The sequence below is a fragment of the Trichogramma pretiosum genome, unplaced genomic scaffold (assembly GCF_000599845.2).
Source record: "Trichogramma pretiosum strain Unisexual culture from Peru unplaced genomic scaffold, Tpre_2.0 scaffold9, whole genome shotgun sequence".
Taxonomy (NCBI): Eukaryota; Metazoa; Arthropoda; class Insecta; order Hymenoptera; family Trichogrammatidae; genus Trichogramma; species Trichogramma pretiosum.
In genome coordinates, this window is record NW_019641697.1 from 22,135 (window position 1) to 41,761 (window position 19,627).

A 19,627-nucleotide genomic window follows, 5' to 3' on the forward strand; every position below is an offset into this window, starting at 1 on the left:
AACGCGGTTTCGAGAAAAACGCGATTAAAGTTTTAGAAAGCGAATATACATGGGTCAAAATAATACTTTTTTACAAAACTGTGCGCACGTATGTCACCGATCTTGACGTGCTTTTGGTATGTTATAGTACATGGTAAAAAGGTCTAAGCAGCAGCAGTCCGAAGAGCAGGACAAAGATTAATGCAAAATTCTGAAAACGTTTCTGAAGCATTAAGGAATGATAAAACTATTTTGATGCTTTAGATTGAGCTAAGAGGCTTCGATCGAAAACTTGAAATGGTCAAAATTTATTAAAATTTGACAAGAAATTCAAAAAAAAATTTTTCAAATTTTTTTACCGGAACCATCGGGTTCCAGGAACCTTTTTTGTTAAAAATAACGTTTTTCGGCTCTAGAAGCTAATGCCTTCAATTAAAGAATCTGAAAAAATTTGAGGTTATGTACTTTGATGAAAAAAACAAAAAAAAATTTTTTTCAGATTTTTCGAGGCTCCGTACCGTCCTAAATTATTTTCATTGAGAAAAACGGTTTTTGCTTCAAAAGGTGCGTTAGGTAATCTGAAAAAATCTGAAAAAAATTGAGGTCATGTTTTTCAATGCGAAAAAAAACTGAAAAAATGTCTGAGTTCTACATCGGCTCATATCGCCGTATCTCGATTTTCAGAATTTTGAATGATTTTATCCGAATTCCTGAAGCACTCAAAAAATCTGAAAAAATTCAAGGTTGTTCGGATTTTTGAAAAGTATTTTTATGAATTTTTTCAGATTTTTTAATTGCTTCATGTCCTAAAAAAAAAAATATAGATCGAAAATGGACGTTTATACCGGAAGTGGGAGGTAGGAGGAGGTAGGGGGTCTAAAATGTTGTTTCTTGGACCTTTTCACCATGTACTATAACATACCAAAAGCGCGTCAAGATCGGTGACATACAGGTTTATTTAAAAAATTCTGAGCCTTACCCATATACATACATACATACATCGTTCGCTCATAAAAAGACAGCTGAGGTTTTTTGCCTCTAACTTTTTAACCAAATCGATTTTGGTAAAAAAGGTTTCGGGGGTGTAATCTACGGGTCACTTTGCTAACTAAATAAGCAAACAAAAATCGATTTTTTGATCTAGTCTCATGAGAGCCTTCCCTTAATATTGAAAATAGAAAAAAACTGCAAAGAAACTTTCGACTCAGAATTTTCTTAGCTACAGGGCTGTGAAGCGTGAAAGGAACTTTCCGATCAGCTTGTACATTTGGGCAATCACATAGTTAAGTACCCAACCAGTATACGTAATTCGAAACACATTGAGACACGGTTTCATTTTATTCGCGAAAGGGTCAAGTCTAGCGATATTAAAATAGTGCAAGTTCCAATAAGGTATCAGTATGCCAATATATTAACAAAGCCACTAGCATATGAAAAGTTTCATCTACTTCGAAAGAAATTTGGTGTATCTGGAAATGCTTGAACAGGGGGAGGGCATATTGAATACGTTCAATCTTCTCCTTCTTTGTTCGTATGAGAGCGCAACGCTGTGCATCGTCACGGGTTTCGACTGAACTCTTGCTCGGCACTCTTCTGTAAAGTGTTTTGTTTATACTTAAATTATTTCAGCGCCACATTTGGTTATATTATTGATTGAATCGTGCACATATCTTCAGTGAATTCAGTGAATACAAATTATTCCATATAAATATCTAAAATGTACTACAATTGTACTACAAACATTTACCATACTCAATCATTCTATACTATATAGTATTGTGTGTTTACTATATATTGCATACTATATATTAGGGCTGTGCGAGTACTCGAAAAAACTCGACTCGTCGAGTTCGAGTTTTTTGCTCGAGTTCGAGTCGAGTACTCGATTTTTTGAGTACTCGAGTTTTTTCGAATACTCGAGTTTTTTTCGATTACTCGAGTTTTTTCGAGTACTCGATTTTTTGAGTACTCGAGTTTTTTCGAATTCTCGAGTTTTTTTCGATTACTCGAGTTTTATCGAGTACTGGCCATGTATTTGAGTTTTAAGTAAGTATAAATGACGAATTAACAGTACGTAAACCCGCCCCCTTTGCGTGTACATGCTGATAAGTGTGATATTTGCAGCGATCGTCATATATATTATACATTTGTGCATGGAACTTATGAACCTGTGTACACGTGAAATTCTTATCAACCTATTATTTTAATTTCGCCCATTGATCGCCCGATCACAGCTCATAACATGTACTTTCAATGAGCTTCGCTCTTTTCATTCTAATCAAGAAGCGTATATCGCGCTCCGTTTGATCACAGAATGCTGTGTCGATGCAGGAACGTTTATCAGTGTGAATACATGTTATATTGCATCGCATAAATTCGAGTTTAAACGACCACAGTTAAATTTATATTTTGAATGACTGCCTCGCAATTGAGTTTATAGGGCGTTTTCAGATTGTCACAAAATGGTCACTTTACTGATTTGTCTGGAGGGATATCAAACAAGGTCTTTCATTTACTTAACCCGCAACACTTTGTTTGTTATTCCTCCAGTCACATCAGTAAAGTAACCATTTTGTGACAATCTGAAAACGCCCTATTGAGACTAATAGTTATATTCACATCGAACGCTTGAAGCAGTGTATGGTTATGTTTGTAAGCAAGTTGTGTTCAAGTCACACGCATACTTAACCAAACTATTCGACTTTGCAGGATTTCTGTCGAATAGTTTTCTATTTTAGATTGTTTGTAAATCAATTATTATTATTGGAAAAAGCTGCAGTGAGTATGATGCAACGCCTGTTAAACCAGTAAGTGATTTTCACAACTAACGACTCATAAATTAACTCAAATCAAGTTGGATCAGATAAAGCATATGACAAGAAAACCCAGAAGATGATGACCAGCATTTTCTTACAATTGATGGTACAATTGATGCAGTGGATAGTGGATACCAGTAATAACGCAGAATTACTTTTGATAGAGCTGGACAGTATGAAGACTGAATAAAGTTCTTGTAAGTATTTTTTTTAAATCATCGGTTCACTATTAAATTTCAATTTGGGTTATTTATTTTTTCTCATCCTCTCATTAAATATAGTCAAGCGATCCGTCAGAAACCATAAGAAGATAACCATTTTTTTCTAAGTTCAGACCTTGCAGTAACCAGCAATCTGTCAACTCATCAACTTATAATATAAAAATGAGATCTTCACCTTCACATATTGAAAAAAGACATGCTAGGTAAACATTAAGTTTAAAATTTAAACAAAATTGTAAACTATACAAATACGTTTAAATATATTTTTTTTCATAATGTTGTGTTGTTTGTATTGTTGTACAGGTGGAAACAGTGGAATCAATTTGCAAGAATTATTAAATAAGATACAAGATATGCTCATAGACATAACTTCAGTGTCAAGTATTGCTGCAATCTAAGCAAGACTAGAAGCGACACAAAAAATACATTTCACATGAAGGAATATTTTTTGGCTCATTCTGTATCAGAATTACGCATTTGTTAAAAATTTAGAATATTTAAGCAGAACTTTAACCTATTCAATGAATATATGAATATTATTCATGTATTAATGGTTTTTGTAAATATAAATCAAAATTTATTTAAGTTGAAAATCAATTTAGTCAATGAAAACATTAAATCCAATTATACACTTCTTTCTAAATTTTTAACTGTATATCAGTTGCTATGTTTGTGAACTAAATCTTTTAATAAGTCAGGAAATATTCAGAAATATTTGTCATATTTTTTTCATTTTAATTTTCATTCATTTCTTTGAAAATTTGGAAAAGTATGTTTTAATGATGCTTATTGTCGCGTATTATTGCTTATTATAAATCCATGAAAACTTATCTCTCACATTGTATGAATATGTATGTTAATTTAAGAAATTGTTAGCCTAAGAAAAGAAAACAAGAAATTTGGTTCTAACAAGAATATATTCGGTATACTTAAAATTGAATACGTAATGTACCATACTGTACCGATATAATTGTTGACTAACGTTGTATTATTTCATGAATGTGTAAATTCAAAAAATATAAACTTATTGAAAAAATGTTGATATCAGATCAGAATTACTTATGCTTCAATTGATTTTTATTCTTACATTATACGTCCAAATGAAAAATGATCTCTGTAAATAATAAAATCTTACCAAAAGAGTGGTCTTTATTATTCTCTCAAAACCTATAGTTAATAATAAAAAATTGGTGTTTTTACATTAACTATTAGTTTATGTAAAAATATATTTTCAACAAAAAATAAAACCGTGTTAATTTAGAACAGAGCTGAATGGAACGAAAATTCAAATTTGAAAAAAACGTTACAAATGATCTACAGCTCGTATTAACAAACGCTATGCGTTAGACGTTCAGTTCGACAGTGACGACTGATCCGATCAGAACAAAAAAGCTCCTCGAGATTTTTGATAGAATTTATAATTTTTCTTCAACGATATGTCGTCCAACGATACTTTACCTATATCCGACATGCGTAAGTAATGACATTGAATACGAGCTATTGTTTTACTATTTTTTTTTACTTTTTGCTATCATCTTATGATTATTAATTCTACATTTGAACATTAACGATTTAAACTTCGTAGAACTTCATTTTTTTAATTCTATACGTTTTTTGCTACGTCCGTATTTATAAGATAATAAAAACCAATTTGCAAATGTTTTGTAATGTAGACATTGAAGAGCTTGAAAATAGCATTGCTGCGACGTCACTATCCGATGAGCCTCCCGCGAAAAGGGCGAGAAGCAGTGTATGGGCACATTTTCAAAAAATTCAAAAACGCGGAAAACGTGCAAAAAAAGCCCAATGTTATATTTGTGGAAGAAAATTAAAAATAAGTCAAGGAAGCACTACAGCTTTACACAACCATTACAGACTTCACCAAAAAGATTCAAAGACCAATCAATCCGTTCGATCGAATACAAATGTGCAACCGCTTGACAGGGACTCTCGGCGTTCGAAATCGATTACGGAGGCTATTGCATATGTGATATGTAAGGATATGCAACCTTTCAGCATTGTCGAAGACAAAGGATTTAAACATTTAATGACAACGATTGAACCTCATTACATTATGCCATCACGTACGACCTTTTCACGTAGTATTATTCCTGCCATTTATAAAGAGGAAGAATTACGTCTTCGTTCAAAGATTGATATCGATCTTCAAGGTATCAAAGTTATATTCATATTTAATATGAAATCTAATATTTTAATATAAAATCTAATATTTAATTTTAAATGTTTATAGAAGTACGTACGTTGGTATTTACTACAGATGGTTGGACATCGATAGCTACTGACGGTTATGTATCAGTCACCCTACACTATTTGAATGCATCTTTCAAACCGCAGAACATCACTTATGGCATCAAACAGCTATGTGGTGCACATACTAGTATCAACATTCATTCACACTTGTTAGAAGTTCTATCAGATTGGAACATTGATTTTTCGAACAAGACAAGAGTCATTTGGGTGACAGATAATGCAGCCAATATGAAACGTGCAATAGAAATCGAGCCAAATTGGACGATGTTGCCGTGCTTTGCACACACGTTACAACTCTGCGTAGATGATTGTAAATCTGGAATTGAAAATTTAAAAGAACTAATCGAAAAATGCAGCTCAGTCGTTGGTCACTTTGCACGGTCAACAAAGTCTTCTGAGTTGCTGGATGCCTATCAAAAAAGGTTGACCGAGGAAGAGCGGTTACGTCTCATTCAGCACTGTAAAACGCGATGGGACTCATGCTACGATATACTGAAGCGCATACAACAATTAAAAGTTTCCCTAGAAGGTGTTTGGAATGAATACAAAAATATTCCAAGATTGACGTCATCTAACTTTGAGCTGATCGATTTTTATATCAAATTATTCAAGCCTTTTAAAGAGGCTACAACAAAGATGAGTGGCGAAAAATATTGCACAGTCGCAAAAATCATTCCGATCGTAACAGTTTTAATAGAACAACTTGATTCTGAAATTTTATTTTCCACTGGAATGTATCTAGATTCTCTCACGAAGCTGCGCGAAAGCGTTTCTGTAAGTTAATTTTTTTCTATAAAATTATTTTTACTCTATTTCTCTCTTTCTCGTTCTAATCGATTTTCAATTTATTTTAAAGGAGCGATTAAATGTATATCTGCAAAATGATACATTATGGCTTGCAATGGTACTCAATCCGCAATTTAAAAATAAGCTTTTCGAAGAAGGTAGAGAAGAACTTATTCGAATCAAAGAAGTAATGGAAAGTTACATCAATCGATCATACATTACGACGGGTAATAATATTAGACATCAAAGGCAAGATGGTACATACAATTCAATACAAAATCTAATTATTCATTCTTTCAAAATTGCGCATTACTTATGTCATTTTTTTATTACAGACGACTTAACAGACTTCGAAAAACGAATTGCCAGAAAAATACTAGCGTCAGAAGGGGAAATAAATAACGAAGAACTAGATTTCCGGACGGAACTACAACGATACCTCGAAGCACCTTGCATTGGAATGCGAGAATGCATTTTTTCGTGGTGGGAAAAAAATGCATCGCAGTTTCCAAAATTAAGTTCGTTAGCAATGGATATTCTTGGTATCGTTTCGACTTCCACAAGCAGTGAACGCTGTTTTTCTCATGCTGGAAAAATAATAACTTCTAATAGAGCCAGCTTGAATACGGAAAATGCTGAAATGATATCCTTTTTATATGAAAATTGGAATTTATAATTTTCGATCCTCCTCTACTGCTGCATCTTTAATTTTCAAGATTCCACAAAAAAATTAATGGCGTTAAATTATTATCAACTTATATGTATGTTTCTTTATTAATATGACAAAACAACATACAATTAATTCGTCATTTATACTTATTTAAAACTGAAATAAATGACGAGTACTCGAAAAAACTCGATTATTCGAAAATACTCAAGTACCCGAAAAAACTCAAGTACTCGGAAAAGTTCGAGTACTCGAAAAAACTCGAGTATTCGAATTTTTTCGACTCGAGTCGAGTAAAACTTGAAAAATCGGATACTCGCAGAGCCCTACTATATAAATTACGTATGGATAATATCTATACGTAACGCTAATCGTGAAGATGAAATAGCTAAAAAGAGAAAGATACAGCAATCAACTATTGTAGCCAAAAAACGTCATCTAGAGAATGAATAATTGAGAGTGAACTTAGGTATAGAGTACAAAAATTCGAAGAGATAACTTATCAGAATAATATTGGACTTTTGAGTCAGTGTGATTTATTAGATGTAGAAAAAATCATCGTAGATGAAAATCAACCAATTATAATAGGGTAAGCGGGGGTATTACTGCGCAGCACCTATTACTGCGCATTCCAGAAAATGATTGTTTATGACAATTGTATTGTAAATTAATGAATAATAATGATTTTAAATAATAGATATTGTCCTCCCACAATATTAATAAAAAAAAATTAACAATAAAACATCAATTTATTAATGTAATATCGATTTGAAATTGAACTCCTCAATTTAGCTATTTTTTACAAAAGAAATTGCCGATAACACCCATAGAAAAGTACTTGTAACTTTTTACGTATGTGACAATTTGGTTTGCAAATATCATTTTTACTTACTTAGTATATCTATTTAATTAATACGTCCATATTAGTTTGATTAATTATATTTTTCTACAATAAATTTGAAAAATAAAATTAGTTACGTATTTTGAACCGATGTATCAATTACTGCGCACTGTATGTACCTATTACTGCGCATATATATAAGGCATTTCATTACAAGTGTCTGCGCGGCCCAATCAAACGAAATCACTCAGTTTCTAACTCACGTAAAAAGTATCGAAATGCACCTAGAAAAAAAAGGGAACCCATCATTTCGATGGGAAATTACCTCAGCTTTTCGACGGTGTGGTCAGATTTTCTGAAATTTTCCATTTTCACCGGGAAAAATTGACATAAAGTTTAAAATGCAAATATCTTAAAAAGCCTATTTTTAAGATTTTTTTAAATAGTCGCAATCGATGACTGAGGAAATTTCCTATCAATATGCTAGTTTTCAAAGTGTGAAAATGATTATTACTTAGTAAATACTTAGTAATCACAGAAAATTCAGTGCGCAGTAATAGACACATGCCCGCGCAGTAATACCTACACCCGCGCAGTAATAGGTGCATCGGTTTTTTTACAATTTATTATTTTTTGAATACTTTTATCTCATAAACCCAAAAAAAAAACGTTTTTTATGCTTCAACGAAGCCCTCATCTGTTAGAAAAATGATTACCAATATCAAAGTCATTTTTATTTTTTGTTAAATCTACTGCAGAATTAGAGATGCGAAAGGTGCGCAGTAATACCCCCTTTTACCCTAGTGCTATTTGACCTCGAAACTAGTAGCTTTGAGAAAAATTGTCATATATTTCAAATTGACGCTAAATTTCAAGAATATAAATTCACAGTATATATAGATAGTTCACCAAAGAAATAGAAAATGCTAGTCTAGTCCATAAATTGGCATACCTAAGTGGCAATCTTCAATATAAAGGTGTTAGTATTTATAACATTAAGTTTGAAGGATGCAATTTGTCCATTTTATGCATTCGTATGTATATTCAAAAAAAACTAATTTTGACACGACATAATGGTGGCTTCAATTCCTCAAAGTTGACCAATATCAATTTTTATTTTAAGTCTATTTTTTTGTTTAAATGAAATAAAAAATATTTTAAGGTGTATGTGTCCCCTTAATAAATTCTCATAAAAAGTGGGACCAAGAAAATATGAAAAAAGAAAAAAAAGCAAACAAAAAACGTTTAATTGAAGTTTAAAATGATTGCACTTTTAGAGTTAGATCCCTTAGTAGATCGTCCGTCAAAAGGCATGCGTCAAAAAATGGTTGCTGTTTTAATCATTTATTCCATGATTCTGGAGTCTTATCAAAAACAAATATTTGGGAGTGGCCGATTTCTTGGGCGAAGATAAAAATTATCAAATCAAGGTTACCAAAAATAAAGAAGTCATTACAAAAATAGTTAATCATTTAATAAATGTTAATTGTAACAATAATTAATTGTGTGAAATTGATTCAAATCATTTATTTGTTATCTAAAAAATTTAGAAAAATGAAACTAAATCAATTATTCATCATTTATGCATGCATATCCTCTTTTATTTATTTAAAATAGTCTCCGTTTTCAAAATACAAGTCTACGCTTACTGTACATTGACATAAGCCAATTTCTTGCTTGGCATTGTAGGATCAGCCTTCAATCTTACTTTAACGGCCCAGAAAATACAATTTCTACATTAATAATAAAAGCAATAATTCGAATTTAGCACAGTGAAATAAGATTTCCTATAATAGACAAGTCATATTGACATTTTTTAAGCCTGTAGGCCCCGGGTTCTAAGCTATTATCATCGATGCATAGCGTTATTATATAATAATTTTGTTGCGTAAAGTTTCAAATAATAAAATTGAAGGATTAATATATCAAATTACTTACAGATTGTTGTTTAATCCAAGATTCTAAATTTTCTTCCGACAAGTAGAAAGCCTTAATAAAAGTAAGAACGTATTCTTGGTAAGGCATAGGCTTCAAGTTGGTAATTGATTCAAAATTAGAAGTCAATTGAATAAAATCAAGTTGCATTAATGCTCTTCCTCCTGTTGAACATACTTTTGCATTTGAATATCTGTAAAAACAATAAATGAAGAAAAAATTTATAATATATGGGAGTCAAAATAATACTTTTTTAAAAACCGTGCAAACATATGTTAGCCATCTACATGAGCTTTTAGTATGTGATTGTACATGAAAAGCGAGTTCCAAAGCCGAGATTTTAGACCCCAAGGTTCCTCGTACCTTCCACATTCCGTATTGGGAAGTGAAATCGTCCGGACGCCCTCTATCGGTAGAACTCATCTAAGAGTGCAGAGCCATATACTTAATGTAGCAGTGCACTCTTCGTTTAGTTAATTGACGCTTTATGCGACAGTCATTGATAAAGCTCCGCCCACAGTTTACTTCTACCAATTCTATCACCACATTCTATCAATTCTGATTCTGAGGGCCTTTTACAATTTCAAATTCCGAAAATATTTCTGAAGGTAATTTTTAACAAAACAAGTTACGTTGAATTTTCCCAAAATTTTTAGATACTTCTGGGCTTTAGAAAAAGTTATTGAAAATTTAAAAAGTATATTTTCAGTGGTATAAGTCAAATCAAACTCGGAAATTTTTCCTTTTATTTTATCGCATTGGAATAAATATATGGGTAAGGCTCAGAATTTTTCAAATAAACCTGCGCTCGTATGTCACCGATCTTGACGCGCTTTTGGTATGTTATAGAACATGGAAAAAGGTCCCAAAACCAAAATTTTAGACCCCCTCCTCCCTCCTACCCCTATCCACCCCTATAAACGTCCATTTTCTATCTATATCTTTTCTTAAAGCCTGAAGCCATTAAAAAATCTGAAAAAATTCACGAAAATACTTTTCACCGATCCAAACCATAAATTTTTTCAGATATTTTCATTGAAGGCGATAGCATCTATGACTGAAAACCCCATTTTTTATGAAAATCGGTTCCTGGAACCCAGTGGTTCCGGTAAAAAATTTAAAAATTTTTTTTCGAATTCCTTGTCAAATTTTAATAAATTTTTACGATTTCAAAATTTCGATCGGAGTTTCCTAGCTCATTCTAGAGCATAACAAAGATTAAATCGAAATTCTAAAGACATCTGAAAAATAATGTAACTGTGATGAATGTCTTCAAAATTAATTAAAATTTGACAAGGAATTCGAAAAAAATTTTTTCAAATTTTTTTACCGGAAGAATCGATTTTCATAAAAAAAGCATTTTTCAGCTATAGATGCTATTGCCTTCAATTAAAAAATTCGAAAAAATTCAAGATAATGTATTTCAATGAAGAAAACGAGAAAAAAATTTTTCCAGATTTTTCAAGGCTTTGTATGGCCATAAAAAAATTATTTTCGTTAAAAAAAGGCGTTTTTCGGCTCTAGACGTCAGAGTCCTATCTGAAAAAATCTGAAAAAATTTGAGGTTGTTCAGTTTATTGGAAAGTATTTTTGTGTTTCAGATTTTTTAATCGCTTCAGTCCTTCAGAAAAAATATAGATAGAAAATGGACGTTTATAAGGGTGGAGAGGGATAGGAGGGGGGAGGGGGTCTTAAATTTTGTATATATTTTTTTCCAATTCTAAAACTTTTTTTTTTTTTAATTTTAAGCCTTTGTGTATGAGATCGATGATAAGAGCTTCAAAACGAGTTTTATTATCGTTTTTGAAACGTTTTCCACGTTCATATCTGAACGACGGTTTTTTAACAAAATTTTTGTACTCATTAATTTACAATCGTTTACTTACCCTTCAACTAGAACATTAGCTATGATTTGTGCTGCACATTCCCAAATACAGTCATAAGTATCTTTAGTAATAGGAACTTTATTTTGCACGTCACACAAAATTACTTTTATATTTTGTAGTTCCTACGAATGAAAACATATATTTTTATGAAAATTAAATGAATATTCAAATTTTCTTCATACATCGAAAACATATAAATTATATGTTATTTGGGATTTATTTCATAATTTTTAAATAATATATCACTTTGCAGTTTTTTTTAAGTGAATAAAATAAGTCCTAAAGTTTATATAAATTTCAGACCAGAACAGTTCAATCCATTAAGACTAGGACGAACATATTTTTAATACTTTTTTGAACCTTTGTAATTTTGCTGAAAATGCAATATTACAGTCTGCGATGGACGCAGACTCAAAAAAGTACACAGCGTTCACGACACCAACAGGGGGAGCTTTTCAGTTCCGGTTTATGCCTTTCGGTGTAAAAGGGGGACCTGGTACATTTCAGAAGCTGATGTCGCAGAAGGTGTTGGCCGGCTACTTAAACGAGTTCTGCATCGTCTACCTCAACGATATCGTGGTTTACTCGAGGAGCTGGGAAGAGCATTTGCGGCACCTTGCTCGAGTGCTGGAGCGCTTGAGCGTACACCAGCTGCTATGTTTGACGGAGAAACTGCACATCGAACAGCAATCTATCGAATACCTCGGGTTAATTGTCGATCGGGACGGCAAGGAGGTGAAGCCGAGCTACCTCAGCGCAGTAGCGCCAGCACCACGTACAAATAAGGAACTCCAAGCATTCATCGGCGCGTGTAATTGGCTGCAGGAATACTGGCTGACCTCGCAACACGACGGGTGCCGCTGACGGATCTGCTTCGAACAAGGGGAGCGTTCCGCTGGCCTCGAGTACAAGGCATGGGGGCCGTATTATACCAGCAGCCGAATCCGCCGGAGCAACGGATCATCGCGACAGCGAGCGCCAAGTTCATGCCCACCGACGCGGCATACCACTGCAACGAGCAGCTTCCTCCACCGACGCGGCATACCACTACAACGACCATTCACCTTACGCACTGACAGTCACACAGTCACGTGGCTGCGTCGGTTCAAGAACACACGCGACAAGCTTATGCACTGGGCGCTTTTACTGCAGAAATTCCAGTTCAGATAGGACGAACAGCTACCGACCATATTATTCCAGCTGAGGAATCGGCAGAACGGGGCTATCAAAGAAACGCTGGGGAGAAATTTGATGGCACCAAGAGAATGGAAAATGCCACCACCGGTCTCGAACGAGAAGAAAGGAGCATGGAAAGAACTCCGCCAGCGGCAAGAACGATATTAGAAGACATACGCAAATAAACAAGATAGTCCGGACACTATCCTGGCAGTCGGTCGCCTCAACGAAGACCACCACCGCGGCGCATCGCACTTGTAATTTCATCTTTCGTGTTTCCGCCAGCTGCTCCGGCGCCTCAACGACGACCACCACCTTGGCGCATCGCACCGGTCGTGCCAGCCGTCAGCTCTCCATCGGCTGCTCCAGTCACCGCGGCCACCACTTCCATCTCCACGGCTGTCCTCGACTTAGCCACCTCGCCAACGACGCCACCGCCGACGCCGACGAGCCAAGCCCAGCCCGGAACGCATCGTGCCCGAGGCGCCCGACGATCAAGGCTGATCGTCGCGTCAAAGTCAACCCGAAACTCCTGAAGGGGCTCTTCGGGGAAGACTCCGAGTAGAGCGCCTGCTCCTCGCCTTATTTTCAAAAGCCCTCGCTGCCGAGTGGCAACATAAAAATTGCCGACAGGCACCCAGAGCGTAGTCACGCACCGCTGCGGTGCGACGACTTACAGCAATTTATACCCTCGGTACATGAGCATAGCGAGTGCGATGCAAACCACTTCATGGCACGTTTTCTGGTGACATAAGTCGGACTATCTGGCTCGCTACGCTAGGGCATTAACTGCACCGTGTAATAATGGACTACTTAAGTCACAACTATCGTGATAAACTATAAGCCTTTCATAAAAAATTTAATAATTGGAAATAATTTATTATATAATTTTAATATGTTAAATCAAGTGACAAATATACATACTTGTATTACAACGTCAACGTAATTATTATACTGTAATGAAACATGTTCAATGCTCCAATCTACTTCATTGATGAAATCCATTACTTTTGATTTATCGAAAAATTGAATTATCAATGAAATGAAAATTAGTTTCTTCAATACTGTAGCTGAATCTATGTTCTCTTGAAATAACTTAATGAAGTAAAGTTCATCTTGGTTACTTGTAATAAAGTATTTCAAATGCAGAGAAAAATATTGATACTGTTGAGATAAAAATAGTAACGATTCTGTTGCGATGACTCTTTGAGTAAAATTATCTAAGCGACTTAAATTAGATAAGTTTATTTTACTTATCAAGCAATGCGATTCACTTTCTTCCATTTGATATTGACACACTGATAGCCTATTCTGAATTAAACACTCCTTTACTCTTGATAGCGAACGTTTCAATGTTGTATCATTGCTAGTATTATATATATCCTGAAAACATTAAAAATGATAATTTGAATAACTCATCAGTGTTTGGTATTTTTAAATTTTATAAAAAATTTATAAAGTAGTATACAACTTATGAAAATTTAACCATTATAAGTTATTTTTAAAGCATCTCCAGCTTTTTAAGACAAGCTTTCAATTACATACATCCGCACAAAACCAATTTCGGGTGCGCAGATCGAACACGATTAGTTCACAGTGCTCCTAGACATTTGAATAAGAAATTACATCAATTTGAGCGCACGCAGCGACCAGTTGGGTTCAAATTGAGCCCAAACCTAGCATGCATGTACACAAATTTGTTGGTACTATACACACACACACACACACACACACACACACACACATCATCGGCCTCCTTGGCTCAGTGGGTATAGTTCTTGCCTGCTGATACAAGGTACGCCGTAGGGCGTGGGTTCGATCCCCACCGGACGAATTTTCGAGGTTCGTTTTTTCGCCTGGTGTGGTCGAGCCTGTGCCTGAGGTGGAGCGGGTACCACTCAAAAAGAAGACCCGGGCTATGTCATCAGCCTCCGAAGCGGTAAAAAACCCCGATCACTGTGCGAGCTGGAAGCGATAGGAAAACCATAAGTAAGAGCCCGAGGCGAGGACTCACAAGGCTGGCAATAGATGGAGCACACCACTCCCATGATGAAGTCGGAAGCGAGAACCACACACACAAGAGGGCGCCGGATGTGAGAGCCAAGGCTCTGCTGGAGCACGGATGGCGCCTGAAGCGTGAACCACACTCACAAGACGACAACAGAAAAGGAGGAGTTGAAAAAACTCACGGAGACACACAAGGATAGCGCCGGAAAGCGAGAACCACACTCACAAGATGTAGCCGACAGAGCAAAGCGGCGGACTTGCCATCGGCTGCAAAAGCGAGAACCACACTCACAAGATGGCACTTGACAGCGAGTTCTAAGAAGAGAGGCCCAACTCAGGAGGAGATGCCAGCAATGTGAGCCCACGCAATAGACGGCTCTGAAAAAGGGGATACGACAATCACCGACGGCATCGTGCGGGATCGGAGGTTCACCAAGAAGATAAAGATGAGTCCCTGAACCCCTAATCGTAGCATATCACTATGCGACGGATGGGGGATGTATGGAAAAACAACGACTAACAGGAGTAGCAGAAATGCTCAACCAACCCCGGCCTCACCGAAGCAATGCCTAACGGCGGATACCGGTGAGTGTCCGAATGGGGTGGAGTAGAAAAAAAAAACACACACACACACACACAAGACAGCCTCCGTTGGTCTAGTGGGTAGAGGCGTTGGGCCACCTATCTGCTAAACCAACGCTGTGCTGAGGGAGCGGGTTCGATCCCTACTGAGGGAAATTTCATTCGTGATTTTTCGCTCGGTGAGGTCGAGCCCGAGCCCGAAGTGGTTCGGATTCCACTATAAACTGTAGGTCCACGGCTGTAGGCAGCCTCCTGGAGGGTGGTGAAATATCCTCCAATCACCCTGCGGCACAAGTTGAGAAGAATTCCCGCAAAATGGAGCCCGAAAGCCAGAACTCCTAGTGCTGATGTCGGACAACGGAGTGCATCATTCAGGAGGAAAAGCGTCAACACAAGGAAGAGCACCGACCCCTCGGCTCCAAGGTGTAATCCCAAAAAGGGAAGGAGCCCGATATCAGAACTTCTAGTGCTGGCGCTGACCGACGGGAGTTTACACTCATCATGGAAGAAGCTAGAAAAAGCGAGAGGTGCTCGCAAGAAGCGGAGATGCTGGAGGAAAAGCGCCGTCACAAGGAAGAGCACCGACCCCTCGGCTCCAAGGTGTAATCCCAAAAGGGATGGAGCCCGATATCAGAACTTCTAGTGCTGGCGCTGACCGACGGAGTTTCTACTCATCATGGAGGAAAGCCAGAAAAAGCGAGAGGTGCTCGCAAGAAGCGGAGATGCTGGACGGTGTCGGGCGTGAGACCGGGACCACCCTCACAAGGACGGCACTAGTCCAGCTTACGGTGAAGTTCTGACGAACTTACCGAAAGAGGAAACATCAGCACAAGGGAGAGCACCGACAAAGACGGCTCCGGAAGGCGAAAATGACGCTGGATGAGGGCTCCGCGGGGCGAGCAGGGGATCACCAACGAGTTGACACGGTTCCTGAACCCCTGATCACTGCGCCTTGGCGTGCGGTGGATGGGGGATGTAGGGAAATGACCAAATACGTCGATGCAGCAGCACTGCTAAAAGGCACCCACCGAAGTAATATCTAACGATGGTTCCGGTGGGAATCATGCCAGAGTTCGGAAGGGCCACTGGTGCAAGNCCCCCCCCCCAAAAAAAAAAAAAAAAAAAAAAAAAAAAAACACACACACAATGGGCCTCCTTGGCTCAGTGGGTATAGTTCTTGCCTGCTGATACAAGGTACGCCGTAGGGCGTGGGTTCCATTCCCACCAGACGAATTTTCGAGGTTCGAGGTGGAGCGGGTACCACTCTAAAAGAAGATCCGGGCTATGTCATCAGCTAACTGTTATGGAAGATACAGAACTTGCCTAATATTTGTATGTGGCACTTAAATTGCTTTGATGAAAAGCTTTTAGTCTGTGTGGGTATGATTAGTTACATTTATTTTTTGTAATTATGAAACTACATGAAATACTTACAGAATTTTCAGTAAAATTGTCATTCAGTATCAAAAGGTATAATTCAAATAACTGATTCATAGATTTTATAATCTGATTCATGCACCCATTAAATATTTTCGAAAATCGAATGTATTTTTTACAAATCCTCATAATATGAAGTGTGGTACTTGTACAAATCGTATGATTACTATTTTTAGAATGTTGACTAATTATTAGCGCCTGAAAACTATCACTTGGAAGAGATGATTGAGATGCTCTAATATTCTCTTCGAATTCATCTGCATTGGATATCTGTAAAAATATTGAAATTTAAATGATTGTGCTCAGAAGATGAAAATATTTAACAAAACTTAATTTAGTGTAGTCAAAACGATTTTTTTCGAGATAATATAGAAAATGAAGAAAATAACTACTTTGTCGTAAAAATGAAAACGTTAATAACGTTTTCGATAAGAAAATTTTCTCAGCTTTCCAATGGTAATATCAAATTTTCCGAAATATTCAATTTTAATAAGAAGAAATCAAAAATAAACCAAAAAGTTCAATTTTTCAGTACTGATTTTTTCGAGATATTTAGCTCGGTATGTTTGGTGGTGATTTTTTCTCCGTGAATATGCAATGTATCGAAAAATCTGATACCACCATGAAAAAGCTGAGAAAATTTCCTATCGAATGTGGATATTGAAATATTGTGGATGTTTATTAGAAAGCTCGTGAAGATCCAGAGAGAAGAGGGCTTGCATCTGGCCACGAAAATTAGACGTCGCCACGTTGAACCAGACAACAAAATAATGAAGGTTTGTTTGGCATCTCAAGTGCTCAGCAAAAGCGTGGTAGCGGCTTTAGAAACTTGCGAGTACGAGCTTGAATTTAAAGAGTTCGAAAACTTCAATGCTACAGCAAGATTTTGTCGAGTAATCGATGACTGTTTCGATTTATCAAACTCTAGAAATAGATTTAATAAATGTCCGAGTAAATCATCGATTACTCAACAAAATCTTGATGTTTTTCGTATCAAAGTCGATACTTATACTGCATACATCGAAAATTTGAAAATCTACGGAGAATCAATCCTGAAGACGAATAAGCGTACAGGTTTCTTAGGATTGATAATTTTCATGAAGAATGCAGTGCAGATAGTGATTGACTTGTTTGCAGAAGGATACCTTGATTTTTTATTGACGTAAAAGCTCTCTCAATATCATCTTAAGATGTTTTTGCGTGCATACGAAAAGCTGATGGGTTTAATAATAATCCTACGATTTGTCAGTATAGAAGTGCGTACCTCAAATTAATTTCGCACGTCGGTATCAAAGTACTTCTGACAGAAAACTGCACACTTAAAAACGACACGCTAGTTCTCATGAGAAGAGCGAGTAATAACGAAGTGGTAAATTTTTATCATAATTTTTTATATGTACTGCAAAAAAATTAAAGCAATAATTACTGATGTGGAAAGAAGCCACTGATTCATAGCCCAAGCAACCCAGCAATGTTTTCCTGGCTACAAGCAAATACTGCTTGACATTCGATTCATTGAAAATCATATTTGGCTTTGAATACCAATAGTATTTACTTGGGGCCCAGGTAAACATTGCCTCACAACGGGTTGCTTCGGTTATGAAGGACTGCTTTCGACATCAGTAATTATTGCTTCTATTTTGTTTTCAGTGTGAAACAATTTTCCAATATAATAATTAATCTTATTCTTTTGTAGGAAAGCGAGGTTGAAATCAATGAAAATTCAGAAGATATCGTCAATGCATCGATTTTGGGCGAGTCCATTCACCTCAGCGGGTATGCAAATGAAGTTATAGCTTACATCAGTGGAGCAGTAGTAAAATCGATCCAGAAGAAAATCAAGTGCCAAGAATGCATTAAAAATCCTATTGTAGAGGAAAAAAATCACTCGTTTTCTTCCCTGCAAGTAAGGAAAACTAACGAAGCGTTGACTTCAGGTTCACAGGATGTTCTGCTTTTATGCCGGACCACCGAGATAGTTTCAAAAAAGCAAACTACTTTGGTGCAAGCACAAATCATTCGTAGAATGATTATAGTAGTTGTTCGTAAAAAATGAGCTCACATTCGAACAAGCACCATTATTCGATCACAAAAATCAATTGATGAGGCTTGTACTGAGGCATTATTTTTCTCTCCAACTCTACCAGGAGGCGTCAAAGCTATCCGAATTTAAATCGCGCGTCCGAACTAAATTCCAGCGCATAATTGTTTTTAAGAATCAATAAACTTTTTAGGTATTTAATTACACTACGCTGCTAAGTGGAATAGGCCTCCCACCATTTAAAAAACAATTCTGCCAATTCATTGGCACAGAGCTTCTTGATAAAAAAATATAATTATTACTTATTTAATTTATAAAATGTTAATAAAATGAGATATTGTCCTATTTCAAAGTTTTAAATCTGAGTCAGTTACTTATTCGAAAATTATTTTATCACATTTTTAATGGTATTTTTGTTCAAAAAGTAATAATAATGAATTATTAATACGTTGGAAAGGTTCAGGTGAAACTATAACAAGAAAATAAGTGAAAAAAAATCGTTGCACACGGCCGGGGAGCGATTGGATTCAAACCCGTGATCCCGATCGCAAAATCATATAGTCTTAGCCACACGGCTAAGATCATTTATATTTCCTAGGAGGTTATAGTTATTTATTTTCATCGGCCTCGAGCTTTGGCTTAAGCCGGCTGCTGTCGGAGCTCGGCATGCGTGAACGCACCTAAGGAGATAGAAAGAGAGGAGATACAACATTACGTCTTTTTTCTTTTTCGCTCCGAGCTTCACTGCGTTGCAAGGGGCCCGCAGTCTATATCTCTTATGTCTATGGGGTACTCCTCCCATCGAATGGCACTCGGAAAAACTCAAATGCCCTCACCAGAATTCGAACCCACGGCCCCTCGAGCGGACGTTGTTTCGATGGCTAGCACGTTACCCAACCGATCTAACGACCGTTCTGATTATGATGTCATGATCCATAAATTTAAACAGCATTTGAAACGTCAATCACGAAACTACACTACT

At 36.4% G+C, this 19,627-nt stretch overlaps 1 protein-coding gene and 1 long non-coding RNA gene across 2 annotated transcripts in view; one reads left to right on the forward strand and one right to left on the reverse strand.

The window, feature by feature from the left end:
• Positions 1-19,627, reverse strand: part of LOC106651295 (syndetin) — a 42,218-nt gene that overhangs the window by 4,246 nt on the left and 18,345 nt on the right. The window contains exons 3-6 of the mRNA XM_014369735.2: positions 16,602-16,874; positions 13,503-13,961; positions 11,403-11,524; positions 9,520-9,709 (exon numbers count right to left, since the gene is read on the reverse strand). Of these exons, the coding sequence (XP_014225221.1) occupies positions 9,520-9,709; positions 11,403-11,524; positions 13,503-13,961; positions 16,602-16,874 (1,044 nt within the window). The remainder of the gene's footprint in view (positions 1-9,519; positions 9,710-11,402; positions 11,525-13,502; positions 13,962-16,601; positions 16,875-19,627) is intronic.
• LOC111694352 lies at positions 2,613-3,515 on the forward strand. Its single transcript, XR_002763608.1, has 4 exons — positions 2,613-2,757; positions 2,834-2,992; positions 3,077-3,219; positions 3,320-3,515. It is a non-coding gene; the product is annotated as an uncharacterized LOC111694352 (long non-coding RNA).